General features: G+C 46.9%; 1 protein-coding gene across 23 annotated transcripts in view; it reads right to left on the reverse strand.

The window, feature by feature from the left end:
• Positions 1-26210, reverse strand: part of CREM (cAMP responsive element modulator) — a 134178-nt gene that overhangs the window by 35844 nt on the left and 72124 nt on the right. For 5 of the 23 annotated variants that reach the window (XM_060192459.1, XM_060192460.1, XM_060192461.1 and 2 more), the window contains 3 exons: positions 14608-14712; positions 10096-10252; positions 3417-4066 (listed from right to left, as the gene is read on the reverse strand). In XM_060192459.1, coding sequence (XP_060048442.1) covers positions 3922-4066; positions 10096-10252; positions 14608-14712 — 407 coding nt within the window. In that variant the 3' untranslated portion in view covers positions 3417-3921. The other 18 variants (XM_060192470.1, XM_060192465.1, XM_060192476.1 and 15 more) reach the window with 13 other exon arrangements.

Here is a 26210-nt window from a genome sequence, read left to right on the forward strand (position 1 = left end):
AACGACATCAATAACAACAACTACTACTACTACAACAATAAAAAAAAACCAAGGAAAAAAATGAATAATAAAATCGTTTTTTTAATTTTGAAAAGAAAAGGGGAAAAGAGTGAATAAATAAATAAAGGAAAAGAGAAAAGGCCTGGGTGCAGTGGAACCGCATAGGTGTGAGACTCTGGCAGGTGAAACCTAACAGCTAAAGGAACTTAGATGTGTGCTAAGCAAACCCGACTCCAAACCCCGCTCCTTGGAGCAGAGGCGGCCTCTGCCTCCTCGTCTGAGCCCCTCCTCCCCTGGCTCTGCACCCAGGGCAATGCCTGCCTGCCTGCCAGCTGCCCACAGCTCCTCCGTGCTCAGAGCCCCAGCGCCAGCCTCTCTGCGCAGCCAAGCCTCCCCCTGGCCCCTGACTCTCTGCACACCCTCCACACGCAGCCCCGGCGGAGCACAGAGCTCCGTCCTCCTCCACCTGATACTTGGGGCTGTCCCAGCCTCGTTTCATTCTTGTCTTCTTCTCTCTCTCTCTCTCATTTTTTAAAAAAATTTATTTTATTTTTTATTTTGCCTCCAGGTTCATTGCTGGGGCTCGGTGCCTGCACTATGAATCCACTGCTCCTGGAGGCCATTTTTCCCCATTTTGTTGCCCTTGTTGTTGCGCTTGTGGTAGTTGCTATTGTTATTGTTGTCATAGCTGTTGTCGTTGGATAGGATAGAGAGAAATGGAGAGAGGAGAGGAAGACAGAGAGGGGGAGAGAAAGACAGATACCTGCAGACCTGCTTCACCGCCTGTGAAGCGGCTCCTCTACAGGTGGGGAGCTGGGGACTCGAACCGGGATCCTTAAGCCAGTCCTTGTGCTTTGTACCATGAGCGCTTAACCTGCTGCACTACCGCCCAGCCCCCAATCATCTTAATTTTTTTATTGGATAGAGACAGACAGAAATCCAGAGGGAAGGCAGAGAGAGACAGAGAGACACCTGCAACCCTGCTTCACCTCTGGCAAAGCTTCCCTCCTTCAGGTGGGGACCGGGGGCTGGAACTTGGGTCCTTGTGCTCTGTCACAGGGGTGCTTGGCCAGGTGCACTACCTCCCCATCTCACTTCCCTACAGAAGAGACAAGGTTGAGATGAGAGAAGCCCCGGCTCTGCCTCTGAAGGATGAGGCACGTCTCAAGAGAGCCCACAGAGGAGGCCGGCCCCGTCCTTCTGGACCCCTTCACAGAGCTGAGGCAGCTGTGTAAATCGGGGCAGCCGGGAGCCCTCTCATCTGGCGACAGAACATACGCCTGGCTGTGCGCGAGGCCCTGGGTTCAAGGCCCAGCCCCGTGTGGAAACACTGCTGATGGCACTGGGGGAGTCGCATGGATGGTGGAGCAGTGCTGAGATGTCTCTCTCCTCGGTGTGTCTCTCTCCCGGGCTCTCAAGGGAATAAAGAGGAAATCAGAAACTTGGAGTCTGCGAGGCTGTTCAGCAGTTATCTGTCATTAGGAGGCTCTGAGTTTATTCCCAGAGGGCTGGGCACAAAGAAGGGGAGGGAAGTCGGGCAGTTAGCGCAGGGGGTTAAGCACAGGTGGCGCGAAGCGCAAGGACCGGCGTAAGGATCCCAATTCGAGCCCCTGGCTCCCCACCTGCAGGGGACTCGCTTCACAGGCGGTGAAGCAGGTCTGCAGGTGTCTGTCTTTCTCTCCCCCTCTCTGTCTTCCCCTCCTCTCTCCATTTCTCTCTGTCCTATCCAACAACAATGACATCAACAACAACAATAACCACAACAACGATAAACAATGAGGGCAACAAAAGGGAAAAAAAATGGCCTCCAGGAGCAATGGATTTGTGGTGTAGGCACCGAGCCTCAGCAATAACCCTGGAGGCAAAAAAATAATCAATCAATCAATCAACAGAACAGATACTTCAAATCACACGGGTTATTTTATGAATGAAGCATGTGTACCAAGAGCAGCCTTGCCACCTTGATATAGTGTCACCTGCATCAAAATAGTAAAATATATACCTGAAAGCAGAAGTACACTAGAGTTTGCAGTGAGTACCCCCCCAACACTTCCTCTCCACTATTCCAACCTTTGGGTCCATGATTGCTCAACAATTTGTTTGGCTTCGTATGTTGACTCTCTTTTCAGCCACCAGGTTCCAGATGCCATCAGGATGCTGGCCAGACTTCCCTGGACTGAAGACCCCACCAGTGTGCCCTGGAGCTCCGCTTCCCCAGAGGAAAGAGAGAGACAGGCTGGGAGTGTGGATCCACCTGTCAACACCCATGTTCAGCAGGGAAGCAATTACAGAAGCCAGACCTTCCACCTTCTGCAACCCACAATGACCCTGAGTCCAAGCTCCCAGAGGGCTAGAGAATGGGAAAGCTATCAGGGGAGGGGATGGGATATGGAGATCTGGTGGTAGGAATTGTGTGGAGTTGTACCCCTCCTATCCTATGGTTTTGTTAATGTCTCCTTTCTTAAATTAAAAAAAAAAAATAGTCGCTCTCACGCAGCAAACACCTCGGCTTGTTTTGATTTTGCTTTTTCCAGCTCCTTTGGCTGCTAGCTCACACTCAGAATGGGAGGGCTGTGAGCAGGGGGTCTGGAGAGGCTCTCTGCAGGGGTCGGCTCTGCCTCAGGGGAGAGCTCTGCGCACTGCTCCCCTGCCTCAGAGCTCAGCACGGCGGCCCACAGCAAGTGACCTTGACGGCCGGAGAAATACAGATCTGACTGACTGGAATGCTGACACGGCTCCAGAGGCGAAGCCCAAGCAACTCCGGGCACTTCTACGAGATCTTCCACAGTTCACGACAGGAGAGAAACTCCGCTCCAGGCTGAGACAGTGAAATGAGTACCAAACACTACAATGTGTGACCAACATGGTTCTATTAAAAACTCTCTTCAACTATGGCATCCAAGGAGAACAATACAATGTTTTCTTTACAAAGGAATGGACATAAAATCTGAAATGCCATGAATTCATTTCAAGACTCTTATTTTCATATAGGCATGTTATTAGATTCTTTCGATTCTTTCCTGAGGTGTATATATATACATATATATAATTTTCCCCTCCCTGTGGCTTACTTTTATTGTACTGCTGGATGCATGATCTTTGATCATACTTTCCTAAAATGATTTTTAAAGACCTGCAAACATTTTGTCTCTCATAGGACACTATTCATAGGGCACTGCAGAGATGTGGCATGAAAACACCTAGACTTACAAATATTGCATTGTTAAGAATTTGTTACAGACATTTGTTTTTTTCTTTTTTCTTTCTTTTTTTCTTTTTTACAGTTCGCTTCTTAAAAAACTGAAGTCACAGCTAAGAACGACTGCGTACACTGAAGTACTTCAGGAATGTTAGAGATTAGAGGATGTGATGAGTGATACAAAGGGGAAGAGAGAGGGGGAAAGAAAAAGCCATAATTCTTGTCGGCTATATATTGTATTGCCTTCAAAAGCAACTGTACATGTTATAATCAGTTCATAGTTAAATATCTCTACTAATCTGTTTTAGAAGAGCAAATGTCTTTCAAGGTTTCGAGTTCCTCTATGAGCTTCTTGTTCTGAACTTCCAGCACGGCCACCCGGCTCTCCAGACATTTGACATACTCTTTCTTCCGACGTCGGCATTCCTTAGCAGCTTCCCTGAAAAAAAGGGACAAGCAGGCAAACACAACATTTTTTTTTTCTTTTTTTTTCTTTTTGGCAGAGCTAGTGACAAACAGGGTGAAGTGAGCATGGCACGTGTGATCGTGGTTGCACTGCACAGCTCGGAACAACTCTCCCATTTGCAAAACACTAAGTCGAACCGGATTCTTAAAGGTCACAGGTGTCCTTTCTACAGGCCCACACGGCCACTGAGGAGATCTGCTGCGTCTCCCGCCTCGGTAAGAGTTCACAGTAAACCAGATCCACGCCCAGGTCACAGTCACTCTGCTTTATGGCAATAAAGGTCTTTGAGGGCCTTGAGTTCCTCAATGAGGGTCTTGTTTTGGTTTTCAAGGACAGCTACACGGTTCTCAAGACATTTGACATATTCCTTCTTCTTCCTGCGACACTCCCGGGCGGCTTCCCTGGAACCGACACAAGGCAGATGACAACAGGAACAAGCCCAGGTACTATCCAGAGTGGCTCCGCAAACTCCCCCTTCCCCCCAGACTCCACAGCCTGTCCGTCCTAGGCCGGGCTCACCCCGAACCACACCAGCGACGTCACCGCGTCTGTGCGTATTCTGTAAGGTGGGGAGAGCCTGGGCAGCTCAAGAGCCCCGTCCATTCATCCTGCATCCGTCATAAAGGCTGTTTTCTTACCGCACACATTCGACTGTAACAGTGACCGGTGTGGTTTACTAGAACCTAAAACAATAGCATGACATGCCAAGAAGACTTTCTGCAAAAACATAAACATAGAAAAAAATTCACAGAATCTTTTTCAACTCTCTTGGTTATTTCTGTCCACCAAAAAGCCACACACTCCATCACAATGAGTTCGCTGTATTGGCTCAAAAAATAACACTGACAACAACAACAACAACAACAACAATAATCCCTCCTCAAGGAGCCTTCTGGGTCAAGATGGGAAATTTCAGTTCCCCAGGCCTAAGTCTCAGTGACACAAACAAGGACAGTCGCGACCACACGGAAACAGTTTATTGGCAAGAAAACAACATGGATTGGAAAAAAAGAAAAAGAAAAGAAAAGAAAAAAGAAACCAAAAAAACAGTAAGCAGAGGATATACACATTTTCAAGCCAGAGCTGAGAATGGGCGGAGAGGAGAAAGGGCGTGGCGCAACACACGGGTTGCAGAGGCCTGACCTGACCGCCGGGGGTAAGAGGACGGACAGCACAACTCAAGCTGGGAGCAACAACACTGGCCCCAGGCACATGCACGGGCTGTCCAACATGCAGGCTCTACAAGCCAGGAGACGAGAACGGAACAGAACGGGGGCTGGAGCACCAAGCACACAGCACCTGGTAGGTCCGTCAGCCGCGCCCACACGCAACGCCACCGACAGAAGACGGGGGCACAGTCAGCAGTTCTCCCCCCCTCGTTGAGGGCAGGATGGCACCCGTACTGTCTAACTCCTCTCCAGAACACATCCTCTGCTGACATTTTATTTCTTCCCTTTGGATATGCAACTGAGAATAGCTACACTCGGCATTCGAGTTACCTCCCAATAAAAACCTAGACTGGAACGGAAGCTGTGGTTCAAATTAGACTTTCAACAAGTGGGGCGTAAGGTCCTCCACACCAACTATGGTAATGAGTCTGCACTGGCCAACTCTGTCTTATTTTTAGGACAGTTGACTCTCGGTAACAACTGGTTATCTGCGTTTTCTCTGTGGGGAACAAGAGTCAACAGAAAAGAGACCTTGAAATCCCAACGAACCACAGGAAAAGATCAATCTTCATGTCCTAGCACTTCCAAGCGCTCATCCCTGTGAACTCCAGTTCTCAACTATTGAAAGTGACCAGAAAAATTCTGTGTAAAACTTAACTGAAATGGGATAAGCACAAATAAATCTAAGTGAATTATAGGGAGAAACTAAGAACCAATCTAAGTACGTGTATAGGTTTGCCTGCTTGGGAGTATAATTCAATTCACTTCCACAAAGAAATTAAAATACATTTAAGAGTACCAACATTCTCATGATGAGATGGTTACACTTAAGTCTAGGCCTAGAAGGAAAATAAGTCATTTTATAAAGCAAGCCACTGCTAAATGGAAATGTATAGTAAGCATTGTCAGATCATTATTTTTAAAATATTACCCAGGGATTAGGCAGGGGACCTCACCTGGAGCCTCCCCTTCCCAGACCCCTGCTCCACTAGGGACAGACAGACACTGGCTGGGGTTGTGGATCCACCTGCCAACATCCATGTCCAGTGGAGAAGCAATTATAGAAGCCAGAACTCCCACCTTCTGCTCCCCATAAAGAATTTGGGTCCATCCTCCCAGAGGGATAAAGAACAGGGAAGTTTCCAATGGAGGGGATGGGACACGGAGCTCTGGTGGTAGGAACTGCGTGGACCTGTAACCTTTTTATCCCACAATCCTATCAATCATTATTAAATCACTAATTTAAAAAAAAAAGGAGTTGAAAAAAAAAAAAAAACATAAAGGAGAACTTGAATTGGGCTTGGTGTATTGCACCAGAGTAAAAGACTGGTGGAGGGTGGAGGGAATTGTTCAGGTCCTGGAACATGATGGCAGAGGAGGACCTAGAGGGCAGAGGAAGGGGTTGAATTGTTAGGTGGAAAACTGAGAAATATTATATATGTACAAACTACTGTATTTTACTGTTGATTGTGAACCATTCATCCTCCAAATACAGGAAAAGAAAAAAAAAAAAAAAAAAGATTACCAAGGGACACTATTTATAGTGACTATCCATGCTTTGTATTTCTTGTGTGGGGCAATGTTACCAGAGTCAAAATATTCCAAGTTCAAAGCTTAAATAATCACCCTGGAAGACAGCCCACATCTAGGTATTTCTCCACTATGGAAGACACCTGTTTCATCTATTAACAGTTAGCTGTGTCTTCAGGCCTCGCATCCGTCTGGCAGCAGAAAGGAGACAGGGCACAGAAAAGCTGGCCGAATCATAGAGATACAGGATAATGAAATATCCATTTAAAAGATCTGCCCAAGCCTAAGAGAGAGTGTCTAGGAGGTCTTTCACAATCAACAAGAAACAGCTCCCCACTTTACGTGAAGTTAGGTCTGAAGTGCAGTGACACCTGGCTTGGAGGGCTCTGGAGCGGGGACAGGGCAAGCTCTGGGGGAAGGGCTGTTGGCTCCATTTCCTGGTCTGGGCTGGGTACGTTCACCAGCGTCTTACTGAATCTCAGTTCCTTGTCGTTAAAGTCAGGGGAATAACTACATCTGTGCTCATGCGCAGGCTACGTGAGAGTTAAAGGAAAAGGAAAAAGCAGTAGAAGCAAAGCTGACGAGTTAAACAGTAAGACACTTCCTCAGCAGACGCTCGGCAAGTGTCCTGTGTTGGCCATGGCATGCCCTGTGCTCTGTGCTGAACCCAAGACACTGAGCAACCAGACGGCCGGCCGCCTGGCGTCTGCTTTTCTCTTGTCTTGCCCGCAGGTTGAGACCTGGATGTTACAGCCCTTGTTGGTCAGTGAGGGGCTGCAAACAAGACAGCTGCTGTGCCTGGTGCTGTGTTCTGACTGTCTGAGCTTCAGCACCAGCTGTGTGAGAACCTCTAGGACATTTGCCAACAGCAGCCTTGCCTAACAACCCCTTTCTCAAGCGCACAGCCCTCGGCTGAGTGACACCCGGCTCCTTCAAGTCAATCAAATATGGGTTGAGGTTGTCTGGGAGGATGTAAATCTCCACACGGGTCAGGTTCAGTGAGCCCAATATGCTCACTACAACGCCTAGATGGGTGCAGTGAGCTGTGAGCTTGAGAACAAGTAGCAGATGCTAGGTGGGGGAGAGAGCACAATGGTTATGCCAAGAGACTCTCATGCCCGAGGCTCTGAGGTCCCAGGTTCAGTCCCCCGCACCACCATCAGCCTGAGCTGATGCAGGGCTGAGCAGGAATCTGGGGAAAAGAAAGCAAAAGGACCAGGTTCTGGAGAGGGCAGAGCAGGGGATGGACAGCCGCCTGGGCACCAGATGACGTCATGCTTTGTCCCAGTGCAGATCGCTCTGGGTCTAAGATCGCGGTGCGGTCAGCCCCTTACGGTCCAAGCACAATGCTGGCCAGTTGCTGTTGTCAGCTAATTATTTTCCGTGACCCCAATCCAATCATTACCTTCCAAAGAGAGGTTTCTTATGTCTGGGGGGTCTGTTTATAAGCACCCTCTGTTTAATCTGTTAACCTGTTTTATGCTTTGGCAGTTCTACTGACAAGGTTTCCCAGCTGGAGATCAAAGGGTCTTAGCAATACCCTGCATAACGGGCAGCTTCCCACACACGGAGCTCCAGCTTTGAGCTCTGGTACCATGTGGGGAGCACCAGAGTGCTGAGGGAAGCCTCATGGATGGTGGAGTGGTACCTTAGTGTCCCTCCCTGCTCCCTCTCCCTCCCTCCCTCCCTCCCTCCTCCTCTCTATTTGCAATAAAAAGAATGAAAAGGGGGGGGGGGCTGGGCAGTAGCGCAGTGGGTTAGGCACACATGGCATGAAGCACAAAGACCGGAGTAAGGATCCCGGTTCGAGCCCCCAGCTCCCCACCTGCAAGGGAGTCGCTTCACAGGCAATGAAGCAGTTCTGCAGGTGTCTATCTTTCTCTCCCTCTCTGTCTTCCCCTCCTCTCTCCATTTCTCTCTGTCCTATGCAACAACAACAACACTAACAGTGATGAGGGCAATTAAAATAGGAAAAATGACCTCCAGTAGCAGTGGATTCATAGTGCAGGAACTGAGACCCAGTGATAACCCTGGAGGCAAAAAAAAAAAAAAAAAAAAGAATGTCGTTGGCCCAGGAGAGGCTGACCAGAGAGGCCATTGCAGGTCTAACTCCTGAGAGACAGGGGTCTTTTCAGCAAGCCTCTCATAAAAGTACAGCACTGTGCGAGTCCCACCCGCTCTGCACCTGAGGCTTTCTGAGCAGAATGGTGCTTGTGCGGGACCTGACTCCAACAGGACTCAGTGAGCCTGGAACAACCACCTGGGAAGATGCACCTGTCAGAATGCTGCGGCTTGAGGGGATCTGCTGAGTTCCCAAGGACACCAAACTGCATCTAGTGACCTGTGTGAACGGACTAGCTTGACAGCAGTAGCCAACTTGGGAAGCCCAAGAGGAGAGGGGATCATGGCGTTTCAGAGGCTGGAGCGAGACTGAGGACAGCTGCCAGCTACGGGTTCACACTCAGTGACACAGGACAACAAGGAGTTCCACTCTTACTTAGGACTTGACCAAGTGCTAGTCCCAGCCAACTGAGTACTTCCACGTGGTGCTTCCCCACGATCTTCTCCGAAATGTTTTGTCTCCTTACACTGAGGGCATCATTAGTGCTCAGGAAGAAGCTGACAGGGACACTGGAAAAACTCAAGACTACTCTGTTGATTTTGAAGGTCGGGATTAATTTCTATCACTCTCCATGGTGACAACTGAACCAAGAAATAACATTCCAGTTAAACTTGGCAAATTGCATTATGATATACTGCTGTTTAAAAAAAAGTTACAAGAACAAATGAAAACATGAGAGAGTAAACTGGCTATATATGTGTCTGTGTGTGTGTGTGTGCATATATATCATAATATTACTTGGTATCTCTAAGTAGTGTGGGTATGAGTAATTTTAATTATCTGTTGTTTTTTATTTGCACTTAAATAGAATATATATATATATATATATATATATATATATAGATTCAGTATAACAGAAAAAGTTCTAAAGCAGATAAAAGGAAGCCGTACGTAAAAGACATAAAGTTCTTACATTTTTTTTGCTCATAAAGAAGCTAAAAATTAAAGGCTGAGCAATGGCACACCTTCTAGAGCTCATATATTGCCATTATAATGACCTGGGTTCAAGACCCCTGTCCCAACCTACGGGGGTGGGGGTGGAGCTTCATAAGTGGTGAAGCAGTACTAGAGGTCTCAGTCTCTCTCTCTCTCTCTCTCTCTCTCTCTTGCTCTCCCTTTGTTTCCCGCTCAATTTCTCTCTGTGTCTATCAAACATTGAGAAAAAAAAAAAGGGCGGGAGCGGGGGATGACTGCCAGGAGCAGTGGATTCATCTTGCAGGCACAAAACCCCAGCAAATACAAACCTGGTGGCAATACCTAGAAGTTAAAAAGGAAAACAGAAGCTAAAAATTATAGCTACAACTTACCTCACAAATTAAATACCAGTACAGAGTCTATGCTTATCTGCAATACAGACTTTTAGTCACTGTTTAAATAAAAAGGAATGTGGTTGGCCGTTACCTTTGCCAGTGCAGGGGTGCACCTTCTGCAGCTGAAGACAGCTTCATGTTCAGGGAATTTGACTAGAAGACAATCTACCACCAAATCTGGGCACAGACTCCCCAAATACGCCGTGATACGGTTCATTTGGCAACGATAACTGAAGAAAAGTAGTGGTTTTCAAAGCCCCAGCACAGAAAAAGCCGTTGGGGCCTAGTACGCATCTTACCTGTTCTTCATTAGTCTCAGTTCTCGCTTGCGTGTGGCTTCTTCTGCTAGTTGCTGAGGACTGTGTAAACTTCCTGGTGAGGCAGCCATCACTACACCCTGAGGCAAAGTCGTAGTCGGGGCTCGGATCTGGTAAGTGGGCATGTCACCAGTGGCAGCTGCAATGAGACAAAAGGTTATGTGCTTACGTAAGCAGTCTATAAGTTGACAGTTTTACATAAAAATTGACCTGAGAATACTGACTCCTTTTACACGCCATCTAGGTGATCTTGCTAATGTTTAAGATGTGAGCACGATAGAAACTGGAGGCAGGGAGTAGGGTGGTAGCTCAGCAGGTTAAGCGCACTGTGGCGCAAAGCACAAGGACCGGAGTAAGGATCCTGGTTCGAGCCCCCGGCTTCCCACCTGCAGGGGAGTCGCTTCACAGGCGGTGAAGCAGGTCTGCAGGTGTCTGTCTTTCTCTCCCCACCTCTGTCTTTCCCTCCTCTCTCCATTTCTCTCTGTCCTATCCAACAACAATGACAACAATAACTACAACAACAATGAAAAACAACAAGGGCAACAAAAGGGAAAATTAAAAAAAAAAAAAAAAAGAAAGAAAGAAACTTGAGGCAACAAAGATCTTCAGCGTTTTGAACCATGCTCCCTCTCTAAGGGAGAAAGATGTTCACGTGCATGGTAGGTTTCTTTGTTTTGTTTTGTTTTTGTTTTTAAATCAAAGGCAATGTAGCTAACCTTTCCAACTGATTGCTCATTTAGCCTGAAACCAGTACTGTTTGACTAAACGGTTAGCCAGCTCTCTGGAGGGAAGTGCACCCGTATATAGCAGCTGTGGGCTACCAGATGTAAATACTTCCCCCACTGGCTAGTGACGTGCTCCCAGTGTTGACTACACTGTAGGCTGGCAGGGAGGGCGCACGCTAAGCAGCACACCATACAGATACGACGTTGGGTTGTTGGAAAAGTCATGACGAATTTTGGCAGAGAAAAACAATAGAGAAACATGTCATGACTGTTACTCAATAGATGTAGATATCCTTATTAACGTAGCTAATAATCAGAAATGATGACTTTTTAGAATTTATGTTGCTTGTAACATAACCTGTGTGTGTGCGCTAATTTTTTTATGTATTTTCCCTTTTGTTGCCCTTGTTTTATTGTTGTTGTAGCTATTATTGTTGTTGTTGGATAGGACAGAGAGAAATGGAGAGAGGAGGGGAAGACAGAGAGGGGGAGAGAAAGACAGACACCTGCAGATCTGCTTCACTGCTTGTGAAGCGACTCCCCTGCAGGTGGGGAGCCGGGGGCTGGAACGGGGATCCTTACTCCGGTCCTTGCGCTTAACGTGCTGCACTACCACCCAACTCCCTGTGCTACTTTTTAAAAATAATGGCTTTTCCTGATACCCAGTTCACCTAAGTTTTGCAAGTCGAGCCTCTTCCACTGACAGCCCAGTGGGAGCCGGCTCTCATGTGGCACCGCAAACATCTGAACGGGGCACCTTCCTCCTCTGACTGATCCAAGTCTCGTGCCTCCAACAGTTGCTGAATGACTTCACAGGTATGTCCCACGACCAGCAACTGACAGGGGCACTAGAAAGAATCCAGCTCACTGTGCTTTCAGCTTAAAAACAAAACAGTCAAAAACTGACTTCGCTGGGGTGTGAGAAATCTTGTCTTTCTCGGGCTTTTTGGAATAACAATACGTATTCATTTAATGTGACTTTCTAATTGTAGTATAGTCATGGCTTTCAGACTGGATGCTAAAAGTCAAAGTCCATCTATTCTGTGAAAACCACAGCTTCCTAGAAAAACACAGATGGGTTAGCGCAGCGGGTTAAGCATGGTGGTGAAAAGAGCAAGGACCCCGGCGTCAGGATCCTGGTTCGAGCCCCCGGCTCTCCACCAGCAGGAGGGTCGCTTCACAGGCGGTGAAGCAGCTGAAGGTGAAGGCGGTCTGCAGCTGTCTGTCTTTCTCTCCCCCTCTCTCTATTCCCCTCCTCTCTCCATTTCTCTCTGTCCTATCCAACAACGATGACATCAACAACAACAACAATAACTACAACAATAAAACAAGGGCAACAAAAGGAAATAAATATTTTTTAAAAAGTAAAAAAAAAAAAAAGAAAGAAAAAGAACAACACAGGTGAACTTCAGTGATGAAGTGTGCCTTCAGTGCCTCAACTTTGAGAATGTGTGGTCCAGAATTCATTTGACACTCTAATGAGGTGTTAGAAAACGCATGCTCTCTCCAAACTAAAAGCAAGAAAAAGACTTTTTTTAAAAAAAGCTACAAATCCTATGAAGATTGGCCTCCAACAAGTGCCAATCAAGGTAGGGAACATGGAACTTCTTTATTTCATGCAGGCATGTTGTACCTACTGAGTAAGAATAAAAATTTTACCTAAATGGGAGTCAAACACCTTTCACTTACATCACTAAAAAAAGAAGCTAAGTAATGTTCAAAACGTTAAGTCTGCATGCTCTTAGGAGGTGCAGAGACCAAGATCCTCTCCCCCCACCCCTGAAAAAAAAAATTAGGGTGAAGAAGCAGACAATAAAAAATATGGTTTGAGCACACAATCACTTAAAGGTCTTTGGAAATTTAACAGAAACACCACTCATAATTTTGTAGTTATGTATAATTAAAAAGTGGTGATAAATAATATATAAATGATCACCCGAAAAATCTTTGCTCCTAAACTTGGGGCAAGTCCTAAATCCATCACAATGATTTAAGATAATGGATACAGAGATGCCCCGTTCTCAGCGGATCATTTTAAATCCAGTTACAAACTGCAAAGCTCAGAGAGACTGAAAAGGGTTTGATTCTATTGGAGGAGGCAGGAGGGCGCATCAAGTAACACAGGTCTCTCCTCTGCACTTTCAGCACAGCCAAGGAAGGAGGTTAGAAGGATTCATAAAGGCTGAGACAATGCAATAGCTGGTGTCTCTGTGGACTTTGCAAAAAAAAAAAAAAAAAAAAAACTGGAACAGCAGTCAGTGACCAATGAGTTTACATGTCACTGCTGACAGGGATGCAGGCCTTGGTCTAGAACTACTCTTGAGACACTGCTCAAGAAAAAGTGTGCTCAAACACAACGTATAGAAAGGTACAGAGGGTCCTTATGTTCTCTCTCTCTCGTCTTGTTTATAGGCATCTATTGTCTTCTGTACTTCATAGCTACGTATAACAGAATGTTTACATGACGTCCAAGTTAGTGCAAGCCTGGGGGAGACAGCATACTGGTTCTGCAAAAAGATTCTCATGCCTGAGGCTCCGAGGTCCCAGGCTCAATGCCCTGCCCCAGCACTGACAACAGTTCAGGAATACCACTCTTAAACAACCTGAAGGAGGGTGACATGTTATAATGTATTAGTTTTGGGGAGCCAGTTAACTGGGCTTTACTGTAATTTTTTCTCATATACTATGTATTCATTTAATTTCCTGCAAAAGAAAAAAAAATCAGATTGCAACTACTCAGTTCCAGCCTAACATGAATCAGTAGAAATGAGGAGGGATTAGTATAGATTTGTCATACCCCAATGAATCTGCAGGATGACACTTTTCTGATGCTCACTGAGTCACTCACTAACAATGGATGACTTCCATATATTCAAATGTGACCTTCCTAGTAGGAAGCACATTTAAAAAAAAAAAAGACATGGGCAGAGAGAATCCCATTTGGAGGAAACCCAAACATCACAAAGTTCGCTTCTGAAACAAGTTTTTTTTAAAAAAAGATTTTTACCTTAGCTTCAATTTCAAATTATTTTAAGTTCAGTGGTAATTGAAAGCAGATTAGATTCCCGGAATCCCAGTTCAAACAACTGTCTTGTGCCCGCCCCCCCCACCCCTCAGACAAAAGGTCAATACTTGTTTCCTCTAACTACTAAAAGGACCCCATCATTTCTAGAATCTCACTGTAAAAATTCTTTTCTGAAAGCACATGCGTCTTCAGCAGGCTTTAGATTCATGTTCATGAGTGAAGGTAATACGAAAGGTATTTACAAGGTGATTTTTGTTAAAGCAGCAGAAACTTTAAAGACAAACTAGGGCTAATATCTTTCCAACTCGGTAGCAGCTCGTGTCAGGTACAGTACTCTGTATATACCCAGTGCTTGGTAAGTTTGCATTCAACTTCCCAGGATTTTTGCACAAGCCCATTGTGGTTTGGAATGTATAAACTAATCAGCTTTGTTAGCAAGACTATGACTAGCTATTATGGCTAAATTCTTTAGTCGTCAGTACTGAGAAACAGAATCCCCTATATTAAAACTGACATTTCTTGATTTAAAAAAAAAAAAAATGTATTGCTTCCTCAAATCTTCCCTGAGATATCTGTCTTCTAACCAGGCATTTTAGAACCTGAGGAGTTTTAACCATGATGTATTTCCAACCACCTAACTCCTGACATTTAGGGCAAAAAAGGTCAAGTCTTAGGTTTAATATCAAATATTTCACGGGAAAAGAAAAGTCTTGGAATTCTCAGTTCTGGTCATAAACTTCATACCTCTCTTTGCAAGCTTTAAACACGGTACAGCAGAAAAGGCATGGGTTCTAGTCCAGCTCTGCCACTTACCAGCCATGTGACTTGGGGCAAGTTCAGATTCCTCATCTGTAAAATGGGGATATAGTATCTCATTTAATACTCACAATAAACCCTGCAATGTATGTCAAAGTGTCTAGAACAGTGCCTGGCATATGGTAGGCATTCAGCAAATGTTAGTTCCCTTCCTCTTCCCTTCCTTAAGTTCTGAAAGACAATGTTCCAAATTATGCTTATACTGTATATGACTTTAAAAGCAAATAATATCCATAAACATAGTTCTCCCTGGAGCTTCCCTTCTAAGAAGCCTGGGGAATAGAATGATTGAAATGTATGGCTCGTGTTCCTTGTTTTGTATATATATACAAAATATATATATATATATAGAGAGAGAGAGAGAGAAAGAGAGAGAGAGAGGGATTCGTATTAAAAACATTTTTTAAGTCGACTATATTTTGTTCTAGTCCTTAGAGGATAATTAAGCTCTTTGTGTATATAACCCTTTTCAGTGTATATCATCATTCACAATAGAACATTCAAAGTGGAAAATCATCAATAACCCAGCAATGCTATCTCGTCACACTGGTAGTAACGATCAAGTGCCCACAAGTCAAGGAGTAGGGATCAAAGAAAAGAAACCCGGCCAAATGAATGCTGATTTGATCGTTTCCAAAATCAACTAGCTGGTCGTGAATATGCCAGAGGGCGTGATTTTACCCGTTTACGCAGTGACTGAGACTCTGTATAAAGGCATCTTCATGGACTGACACCACGCGTTAGATCTAAATGACCCGTGACCCCTAAGTGGCAGGCACAGGCAAGCACAAGAGGGCCTGAGGTGCCTGGTCCATCGGCAGGGGGCGGGCTTCTGTCTCCACATCCAGGAAGCTTCTAGCATCTTCTCTTTGTTCTTTCTAGAGCTCTCCCTCCCTGTTATCAGCCCAGAGTCCTGATGACTGAAACAGGCTGTCTTGCCTGGTATTTCACACTATCTAATGATCTCCCTCTTTCACTGCTCCCCACTTTTCCCCACAAAATCCAGTGCTATGTAAATAGGACGACTTAAGGGGCCAGGTGGTGGCGCAGCTGGCTGAGTACATGGGCTGCCATGTGCAAGGACCTGGGTTCAATCCTTGTCCCCGTCTGCAGGAGGAAAGCTTCTCAAGCGATGAAGCAGGGCTGCGGATGTGTGTCTGTCAGTCTCTCTCTCTCTCTCTCTCTCTCTCTCTTTATCTCCATCTTCGCTCTGGATTTCTGTCTGTCCAGTAAAAATAAATAATGTATTAATTCAATGAAATACTTATAAAAACAGGACTACCTAGGGGCTAATGTTTTTGATTTTGTTATAATCACTGTAACACAGACCATATAAAAATTCAGCCAATACATATTTTTGCTTTAATGGAGTCAAATGAGACCTTCCCAGGTATGAATCTTAGAATGGAAAGAGAGAAAAAAAATCACCTGTGTGAATGAGGAGAAATTCTGACTTGAAATATAAAGGTGTGTATAATGACAAATACCTGCTCTTAAGTAAATATTCTAGAAGGAATCAATTGTCACTTAAGAAGGATGTGTATGTAATATGCTGTTGTAACTTGTTTTTCTGATATTAATTTACCAGTCTCATGTAAATTTTGATGGCTGTGGTGTGAACAGAGTCAAACAAGGATTCTGACGATGGGGAAACTGGTGGGGACCATGTGAGTTCTGTCAGGTTGGAGAGTCATTCATTCACCTCCCCTGATCTGAGCCTCATGCTGTCAGGTGGGTGGCTTTCAGATCTGCCCAGAGCACCTCACAGCACCAGCCGGTACCTCTCCTTGTGGCTCTCTGGGCTCCATTTCCTCTGGGATGCCTGCTCTGACCCTTTAACCTATACTGCATCTGAAGGCTCTCCTGGTCAGTATTTTCCTTGACTGCACTTACTATCCTTGGATGTGTAACAAATTTACGGAAATACAAAGTACCTTTGTTGTTGTTAGGCAATAGATTCATACGGGTCAATAAAACAGGGCAGAATGAAACCATTATTCTAAATTATGTTTCATGAAATGTTTCTCTGCAACAGTGGAAAAAATAGAATGGCAATTTCAGTAAATCTGTCACACAGACACTTCAGGTAGGTGAGTGACATGTTTTTAAAAACTCCGATATGGGTGGGGGTATTAGCATACTGGTTATGCAAAAAGACTTTCATGCCTGAGGCTCTCAAGTCCCAGGTTCAATCCACCACACCGCCATAAACCAGAGCTGAGCAGTGATCTGGTTAAAAAAAAAAAAAAAAAAACTCTGATAAGATTGCAACTTGTTTTGCCAACAACTTCTAGAAGCGGTTACAGCCTGACCTAAACCATTCTTTGTGTAAAATTATCCAAAGAAAAATCATCCCCCCTTATGCTGAGAAGATGGCATAATGGTGATGCAAAAAGATTTTCATGCCTGAGGCACCAAAGGTCTCAAATTCAATCCCCAGCACCACCATAAACCAGAGCTGAGGGTGGGGGTAGATAGCATAACGGTTATGCAAAGAGACTATCATGCCTGAGGCTCCGAAGTCCCAGGTTCAATCCCCTGCACCACCATAAGTCAGAACTGAGCAGTGCTCTGGAAAAAAAAAAAAAAAAACAGAGCTGAGTAGGGCTCTGGGAGGAAAAAGCACCCCCTTACCCCCTTAGTCACCTGTCATAAAGAGATACTGATCCTAGTTCTTATGTTTTTCACAACTCAGCAAGCTGAGCTGAATACAACTTACTAGATTTTTAGATTCAGAGTCTAAAAAAAAAAAAAGTTACACTCCCAACATTATAACTTAGGAAGATAGCCCCAAACTATTTCTAAGAAAAAATGTAAACTACTCCCAACACAAATAATATAATGCTACAAGTTATTCACTTTCCAAATCTGATTCTACGAACAGCTGTTAAGTAAGTTTTCTTAAACTCTTCTGCAGGTCAGTCACCCAGTTTTCCCAACTATAATTTGTACACAATTAGTGAGTCATAAAGTCACTTTCATGGGGTCAAGAATACCCTTTAAGGGCTGGGGAGATAGCCTAGTGGTTTATATAACAGACTTTGATGCCTGCAGCTTGGAGGTCCCAGGTTCAATCCCTGGCACCCCGCTCTCGCTGTAAAAAATGAAAGAATGATTGTATTTACAAAATTTGGGCAGAGAGGCCGGGTGGTGGCGCACCTAGTTGAGCGCACACATTAATGACCCGGGTTCAAGCCCTTGGTCCCCAGCTGCAGGGGGAAAGCTTCCTGAGTACCAGAGCAGGGCTGCAAGTCTCTCTCTCTCTCCCCCCTCCCTTCTTGATTTATGGCTCTCTCTATCCAATAACTAAAGAAACTAATAATGAAATTATAAAAATATGGGCAGACAAGCATGCGCACATCAGAAATCCTTTCATTAATCTTATATAAATGTATTGTGCACACACGCAGCTACTGCACCATCATGCCCGACATGGGTCAGGGTCAGGAGGTTCTAAAGCTGTTCGACTAGACTCTTAAACCCTGCGCAATCTGGGCTACTCCTCAGAAATACATAAATGACAAGTCTTCAATAAAAACGAGGAAAATATCATATATATGCAAGTGTGTGTGTGTGTGTGTGTGCGCGCGCGTGTGCATGTGTGTGTGTCCGCATGTGTGCATGTGCGTGCGTGTGTGTGTGTGCATGTGCGTGCATGTGTGTGCATGTGCGTGTGTGCGTGCGTGTGTATGCGTGTGCGTGCGTGTGTGTGAGCGCGAGCGCTGTGGTGTTTTCTCTTTCCATCTGAACAAGCTGGCCTGGAGCAGTGAATGACTCGTTGACAACAACGACAACAACAACAAAAAGAAATCAAAGATCTTTCATGGTTCTCACGTGTGTGTGGGTCAAATGGTGGAATGGAGTTGAGAGCTGAGTACAGAAAGACAGTGAGTACTTTCAACAGAACCGACCTGGGCACAAGACGCTCTGTGGTTCCCCAGAATGAAACGACAGGGAGCCTTTGAGATCACCTAGCTCAGGACTGTTTTGATAGTGTGACAGCCCCGGCTCTTCTGTGAGAACAACGTGGGATCCTTCGGGGAACTTTCAAAATGATTCGAACAGGTTTCCCTTGCTGGAGAGAAGAGAATGCTTCTTCTCTGTCTAGGAAGAGGACTTGGACCCCCCCCCCCCACGCACACTAACTCTGAATCAGGGCTCCAGTGGTCAAGCTGCTTCAGATCACTCATTCTGCACCAGTTGGAAATGCAAAAAAAAAAAAAAAAAAAAAGGAATTCGGGCGGTAGCACAGCAGGTTAAGCGCAGGTGGCACAAAGCACAAGGACCAGCGATAAGGATCCCGGTTCCAGCCCCCCAGCTCCCCACCTGCAGGGGAGTCGCTTCACAGGCGGTGAAGCAGGTCTGCAGGTGTCTGTCCTTCTCTCCATTCCTTCTCTCCATTCCATGTCCTTCTCTCTCTGTGTCTTCCCCTCCTCTCTCCATTTCTCTCTGTCCTATCCAACAACAACGACATCAATAACAACAACTACAACAATAAAACAACAAGGGCAACAAAAGGGAATAAAGAAAACTTTTCTAAAAAGTTTATTTTTAAAAACTCGCCACTCCACCACCGCCACCGCCACCACCACGAGGACACCTCTGGCCACGACCAGGTGCCCCGCCAACCAAACCAGAGCCAGACAGAGCGCCCGCGGCCGGGTCCGCCCTTCCCGGCCTGAGCACCAGAGGGCGCTGTCCCGCCCCGCTCCCCCGCCCGCCAAACTCCGCCAGATCGAGTCCCCGGGGCCCCCAGCCCGGGTGGGGGCGCCCCCTCTCCCTCCCCCCTCCCCCGCGGCTGCGGCGCCCAGCGCACCCCGGGGCGCTCCCGGGAGCATGTGCCAGGCTGGGCTGAGCCTCCGCGGGCGGCCGGCCACTTACCCCTGGAGCCCGGCTTGCAGGGCAGCTGTGGGGCCGGGCAGCCGGTCACCCACCAGGGACGGGAAGTGACTCCGCCTGGCATGCCCGCCGCTGACGTCAGCGTGCAGCGCGCCCGCCCCGAGCCCAACTTTTCCACTTCCCCGCCCGCCCAGCGCCATTCCGGGAAATGCAGTGACGTCAGCCTTCCAGCTGGGGTGGGGGTGGGGTGCAAACCATCCCGAAGTCCCGGGAGAGAAGGACCGAGCAGGCGCACCCAAGCACCCACCCACCCACACCACCGCCCCCCCGGGCTTTGCCAGCGGCCAGCGGCCACGTTGGTCCCTTGCAGTGAAATCGGAAGCTGGGAGCCGACCGCAGGGCAGCGAGCGTGCGCCCAGCCTGCAACCGGTTGCAGATGGAGTAACAAGTTGATCTGAGCGGAGGAGCGGAGAAGCGGAGGGGCGGAGGAGACGGAGGAGCGCAGGAGGCGGAGGAGGCGGAGGAGACGGAGGAACGGAGGAACGGAGGGGCGGAGGAGACGGAGAAGCAGAGAAGCGGAGGAGCGGAGGAGCGGAGGAGCGGAGGAGACGGAGGAGCGGAGGAGTGGAGAAGCGGAGGAGACGGAGGAGTGGAGAAGCGGAGGAGGCGGAGGAGCGGAGACGGAGGAGCGGAGGAGCGCAGGAGGCGCAGGAGGCGCAGGAGGCGGAGGAGACTGAGGAGACTGAGGAGTGGAGGAGCGCAGGAGTGGAGGAGCGCAGGAGGCGGAGGAGGTGGGGAGGGCGGCCGGGTGGTTGGAGGCCTCGGCCCAGCAAGCAGACGCCCAACTAGGAAGCGAAGGCAGCGCGATGAAGCGAGCACGGAGTTGGCGGACACTTTCTTTGCGCACGCAAACAAACTTCCTGCTCCTCGGCCACTGCAGACTCATTTCTGGCAACACTCAGACGCCCCTAAATGAATTTTTTTCCCTCTAAACTTAAAAAAAAAAGAATTTTTTTTCAGAGCTGAGGTCATCCCTTATTTAAAAAGTCTTACCTGTTTCGTCTCCAGTTACAGCCATGATGGGCTTCTGCACACAGACCTCTCTGGTTGCCCCTCTCCCCAGGTCAATACGAGTGTTTCAAGGCCAGTCAAGGCTAAGTACAAGCACTGACATCACAATGACATCACTAGCCTATGACTGCCATCAGCCGGCTTTGTCACAGATGGAGCCCGCTACGACCAAAGCCCTGGAACAAAACCTTCCGTAGTAAACCCTCTCTCACGGCTTCTGCTTCTCGTTTTTACATAAAACTCTGTTGCAATGGGCTCTGGCAAAAAGGGGGGGGGGGGGAAGCCTCATTTGCATTAAAAGTGACAGGGTTTCCTAAGCGCCCACTTTGTTCTCCTGGGTCCTAGGTCTGTCTCTGCAATAAGTAAACAAGACACGCACGTGGAGAGTTTTCATAGATTGTAGCTGGAGAAACACTCCGAGGCAAAACCAAAAGACTGACAGCCAGCCCAGAAAGAACTGACTCTGCCATTCCACGGTGCGTCTAAACTCACAGGGTAAAGAAATATCTGAGCAATGGTGCTCACTAAGCAACACAGTTTTATTTGCTGAGCCGAGTTCCTACATGGCCCTGAAGTCCAACTATTCCTAAAATAACAGCGTTCACCGATTCCACTTGGGAGCAGGCACTGAAATTACTGAAATTTGATGTACCAAGAAAAAAAAATACGTGAATGTCCATCAAATAAATCCACAGTGCCAAATGCAGCCAAGTCCTCAGTACCACTCCTCCATAAACATTACAGTTGGCTCCAGCACCTGCTGATATCTGGCCATGCCATTTCCTCAACGGAGTAACGTTATATGTGGCTCAATCAAAGACGCTGTTTTACAGAATTTAAGTCCCCCGGAAGGAACTGAGAATTAAAAGAAAGAAAAAAAAATTCATATGCCAGTCACAACAATGGCACATGGAACAGGGATTGGTGGCAACATGGGGACAAGAAGGTGGCACGTGTCCAGACAGCTTTCTGTCTGATGTCTCCCCTCCTGCGGCATCAAAGGGCCTGGGCTCAGGAGCCTTAGGACCCAGCTTCACTCCACACTGCAGGAAGTCCAATGCCACCTTTATCCTGGTCTCTTCAAACTAGGACTTGGGGGGCCGGGTGGTGGCGCATCTGGCTGAGCACACAGGTTACATTGCACAAGGACCCAGGTTCGAGTCCCCGGTCCCCATCTGCAGGGGCAAAACTTCACGAGTGGTGAAGCAGGGCTGCAGGTGCCTCTCTGTCTCTCTTCCTCTCTATCCGGCCCTCCCCTCTCAATTTCTGGCTGTCTCTATCCAACACATAAATAAAGATGATTTTAAAATTTGTTAAAAAAAATAAAAATAAATAAACTGGGACTTAGGTGTGCAAGAGAGCTTCATGTAGAAGGGACAGGAGAAAGGAATGAAGGAGGGAGTGGGTGGCTTGGCTTACTTCTGCTGTTAGCCACACCACAGTACACAGTCCCGGGCCCAGACCGTGATCACTGCTCAGCACACAGAGCTCAGAGCACTTGTGCAGAAGAGGAGTGTTGATGTTATGTTCAGCCAACGTCTACTCAGCGTTTATCCTATGTTACCAGGCAAGAGGGATCCCAGTCCAAACGGAAGCTGCCATCCAGGCAGAACAGAGCCATGGTGTCTGTGATGAGTGCGACCCCTAGGAGGGGTCACTCAGTGAAACATCCCCTCCCCCACTCCGCACCCCTGCAGGTGACCAGTACCAGATCTGGAGGATCAAGGAAGGCTTCCCAGAGGAGGTGGTGCTGTCTGAGCTGAAGCTGGCATAATGCACAGGATGGGGGAGACTGTTCCTGTGAGGCAGAGGCTGTGCTGTGGGTGCAGGCCCTGAGAGGGGAGGGCAGGGAATGTCAGGAGATGAAAGGAGTCCCCTCCCCCCAGACCTGTGTCAAAGCAAAGATCTGAGCGGGAGGTTAGGGACAGAAGCGCTGAGCTGAGTAGATCCGGGCTGCGGTCTTTGTCTGCTAAGAGCCAGGCCTTCACAGAGAGGTGGATAGCAGGAAGCCGGCACCATCAGATACGCCTGGGAGGTTTCCCAGTGGGGAAAGAAAGCAGCGGGCCCCTGAGCCAGAGGCCCAGAGGTCAATCCTGGGCGTCACAGGTGCCAGAGTGATGCTCTGGTTCTCTCTCCTCTCCTTTCACTCGGTACTAAATACATCTTCAAGTAAAGAAAGAAAAAGGCCAGAGCAGGTGCTAAGAGTGGGGTGTGGGCCGAGTAGAGGAAGAATAAGTGTGGGGGGGGCAGTGGGAGTGTGTGAGGGGCAGCAGCCAGGCTTCTGGCCTGCGTCAAGAGACTGCGAGGTCTGCACTCTCACTGAAACAGAGTAAACGGGGCATCTGGGGTGGTAAAAAAACAGGTCTCTGATTGTCAGAGAACTGCAAATAAAGACAACAACGAGATACCACTTCACTCCTGTGAGAATGTCACACATCAGAAAAGGGAACAGCAGCAAATGCTGGAGAGGGTGTGGGGTCAAAGGAGCCCTCCTGCACTGCTGGTGGGAATGTAAATGGGTCCAACCTGTGTGGAGAACAGTCTGGAAAACTCTCAGAAGGCTAGAAATGGACCTACCCTATGACCCTACAATTCCTCTCCTGGGGATATATCCTAAGGAACCCAACACATCCATCCAAAAAGATCTGTGTACACATATGTTCTTAGCAGCACAATTTATAACAGCCAAAACCTGGAAGCAACGCAGGTGTCCATCAACAGATGAGTGGCTGAGCAAGTTGTGGTCTAGATACACAATGGAATACTACTCAGCTGTAAAAAATGGTGACTTCACTGTTTTCAGCTCATCTTGGATGGACGTTGAAAAATTCATGTTAAGTGAAATAAGTCAGAAACAGAAGGATGAATATGGGATGATCTCACTCTCAGGCAGAAGTTGAAAAACAAGATCAGAAGAGAAAACACAAGTAGAACCTGAACTGGATTTGGCGTATTGCACCCAAGTAAAAGACTCTGGGGTGGGTGGGTGGGCAGGGAAAGTACAGGTCCATGAAGGATAACAGAGGACCTAGTGGGGGTTGTATTGTTATATGGGAAACTGGGGAATGTTATGCAAGTACAAACTATTGTATTTACTGTTGAATGTAAAACATTAATTCCCCAATAAAGAAATAAATTAAGAAAAACAAAAACAGGTGAGTTCTGGGGGAGGGATGGAAGGTGTCACCAACACTTGGGTGACTGAGAGGGAGGGGAGAAGAAAGGGAGAGGGAGGGGAGAGGATGGGAATGGGGCGGAGGAGGGGAGCTTGTTAACAATGATTCTCAGGGTGGGGGAGACAGCATAACGGGTCTGTAAACAGACTCTCATGCCCGAGGCTCCAAGTTCCAGGTTCAAGCCCCCCGAATCATCATAAGCCAGAAGTGAGCAGTGCTCTGGTAGAAAATAAGAAAGAGGAGGCCAGGTGGTGGCACACCTGGTTAAGAGCTCACGCTATAGTGCACAAGGACCCAGGTTCAAGTCCCCAGACCCTACCTGCAGGGGGAAAGCTTTGCAAGTGGTGAAGCTGGGCTGCAGGTGTCTGTCTCTCTCCCTCTCTATCTCCCCATACCCTCTCAATTTCTGTCTCTTTCCAATAATAAAGTAATTAATTAAAAAAAAAATTGAAAAAAAATGAGTATCAAAGAACTGGGGAGACAGGACAGTGGTTCTGTAAAGGACTCTCCTGCCTGAGGCTCTGTCCCAGGTTCAATCCCCAGCACCACCATAAACCAGATCTGAACAGGGCTCTGATAAAAATAAACAAACAAAAGCAAACAAAAAGAATGAATATCAAGGAAGTGAAGGAAGAAGAAGTTCACAATGGCAAATACTGCAGAGGCTGCGATCTATAAGAAACGCAGGCTTGGTCTTTGCCATGTTTCCAGGCCTTTGGCTCCCAGAGGCCTGGACAATCTCTGGGCCCAGAGCAACAGGAGCACCCTGGGAACCTGGCGGCTTGTCCTTCAGGCCTCTCTGGGCCACGGTGAGGTGGCCTTGCAACAGCACCCAGGGATTCGCTTGGTCAACAAGGGACCCCCAGAGCTCCTTGGAGGGAAAGGAGGGAGAGGGGCAGTGCTGCTGACAGAGTCAAACAGGACTGTGGAGTGAAGCCTTCACGGAACCCAGAGGCCCGGTGTGAAGAACCTTGGAGCTGGTGAGCTCCGTCCAGGCTCGCCACACCCCGGCCTGTGTCATCCTCTTCCTCTGGCTGTGGCCTGGTTCTAGTCCCTTCCAAGGAAACTGGCAGTCTTGCAAGTGCACTGCTTCTCTGGCAAAGTCACTGACCCTGAGAAAGTCCACACACGAAGTGGGATCTCGTCACTGATTTCGTACTGTGGTCGTGACTACTCATACACTGAGACGAACTCCAGAGGCATGTGAAAGAAAGATGGGTCCTCCAGCAGCTAATTCTGCACTAAAAAACTTTTTCTTTTTAAATAACAAAGAAGGAATTTGTTCTGTAATTCTAACAAACTGGTGTGGTCTTGGCATATAAGAAAAAGAGACCAATAGTACAGAAAAGAGTTCTAAGAGAACCAAAGATATGTGAGGTCCTTTTAAATGGTTAACACATTATACAGAATTTCTCATCCATAAACTAAGGAGAAAAAAAGTGAACTGGTATTACAGGAAAACCAGCATCATAACACGTGGAGAGAAAAGAGAACTGGATTCCCACGGAATACAACTTCTACAGGGAGATATGGGGGGCGGGGAATTATGTGCCCCCGATTTGTACCAGGTAAGAATGGGAGAATGGGTGGGTAACAGAATGGGATGCAGGAGGCTTTCGCTGTGACTATGGGGAGGGCAAAGTTCTTAAATACCCCCTGCCCCCAACACACAAAGCATATGGTGTACTATCTGTGTGAGACATTTTAAAATCCTTTATTGACGAGTTATCAAGTGTATAGTGCATATTTTATACATAGATGAAAGTAGAATAACTATCCTTTAAGATCATTCACTTAGACATACAGAGTTCATAACTATGGGGGAAACACGATGGGTAGTTTTAACTTTACATTTAAAGAAGACTCTGAAGTATCGGTGAACGTTGTATCTTTACTCCATAAATAGTGACTGTTCTGTTTTTTACGTAGTTCCCGTTGACTACCCAAGTTTTTAAGGGTAAAGCTAATTACCACGTTATGAACTGCAATTTGTTTTCTGTATTTATAAGACTTTCAGACTAAGACAACTAGAATTCCCTTTCGAGTTAGTACTGTGTCATAAAGCAACAGACTAAAATGAACAGAATGAAAGCAGGTTTCTTAAAAGCTCTACTACTAAATAGATCAACCCTGGTTGTCATGAGTTTAATGAGTATACAATAATATAGAATTCAAGTGTAATTGAATCTTAGCTTAACTTAACAGCCTTGGGCTATGTCCCGGTTTCATTCGAACACTCAACTCAATCCACAACAGGTAAAATGAGTACCCCAAAATTCATACTGGGAACTGGGAAAAAAAATCCACCCCAAAAATCAGCATTTGCTATGAATGGGTTTTCTAAAATTTAGACTTGTGTAACAGCTGAGAAAACTCACACTTCAGTATATGATGGATTAGATACTTAAACGTCAGTTGACTGGGTCACAGAAATACATTCAGGTC

This window comes from Erinaceus europaeus, chromosome 6 (assembly GCF_950295315.1).
Source record: "Erinaceus europaeus chromosome 6, mEriEur2.1, whole genome shotgun sequence".
Lineage (NCBI taxonomy): Eukaryota > Metazoa > Chordata > Mammalia > Eulipotyphla > Erinaceidae > Erinaceus > Erinaceus europaeus.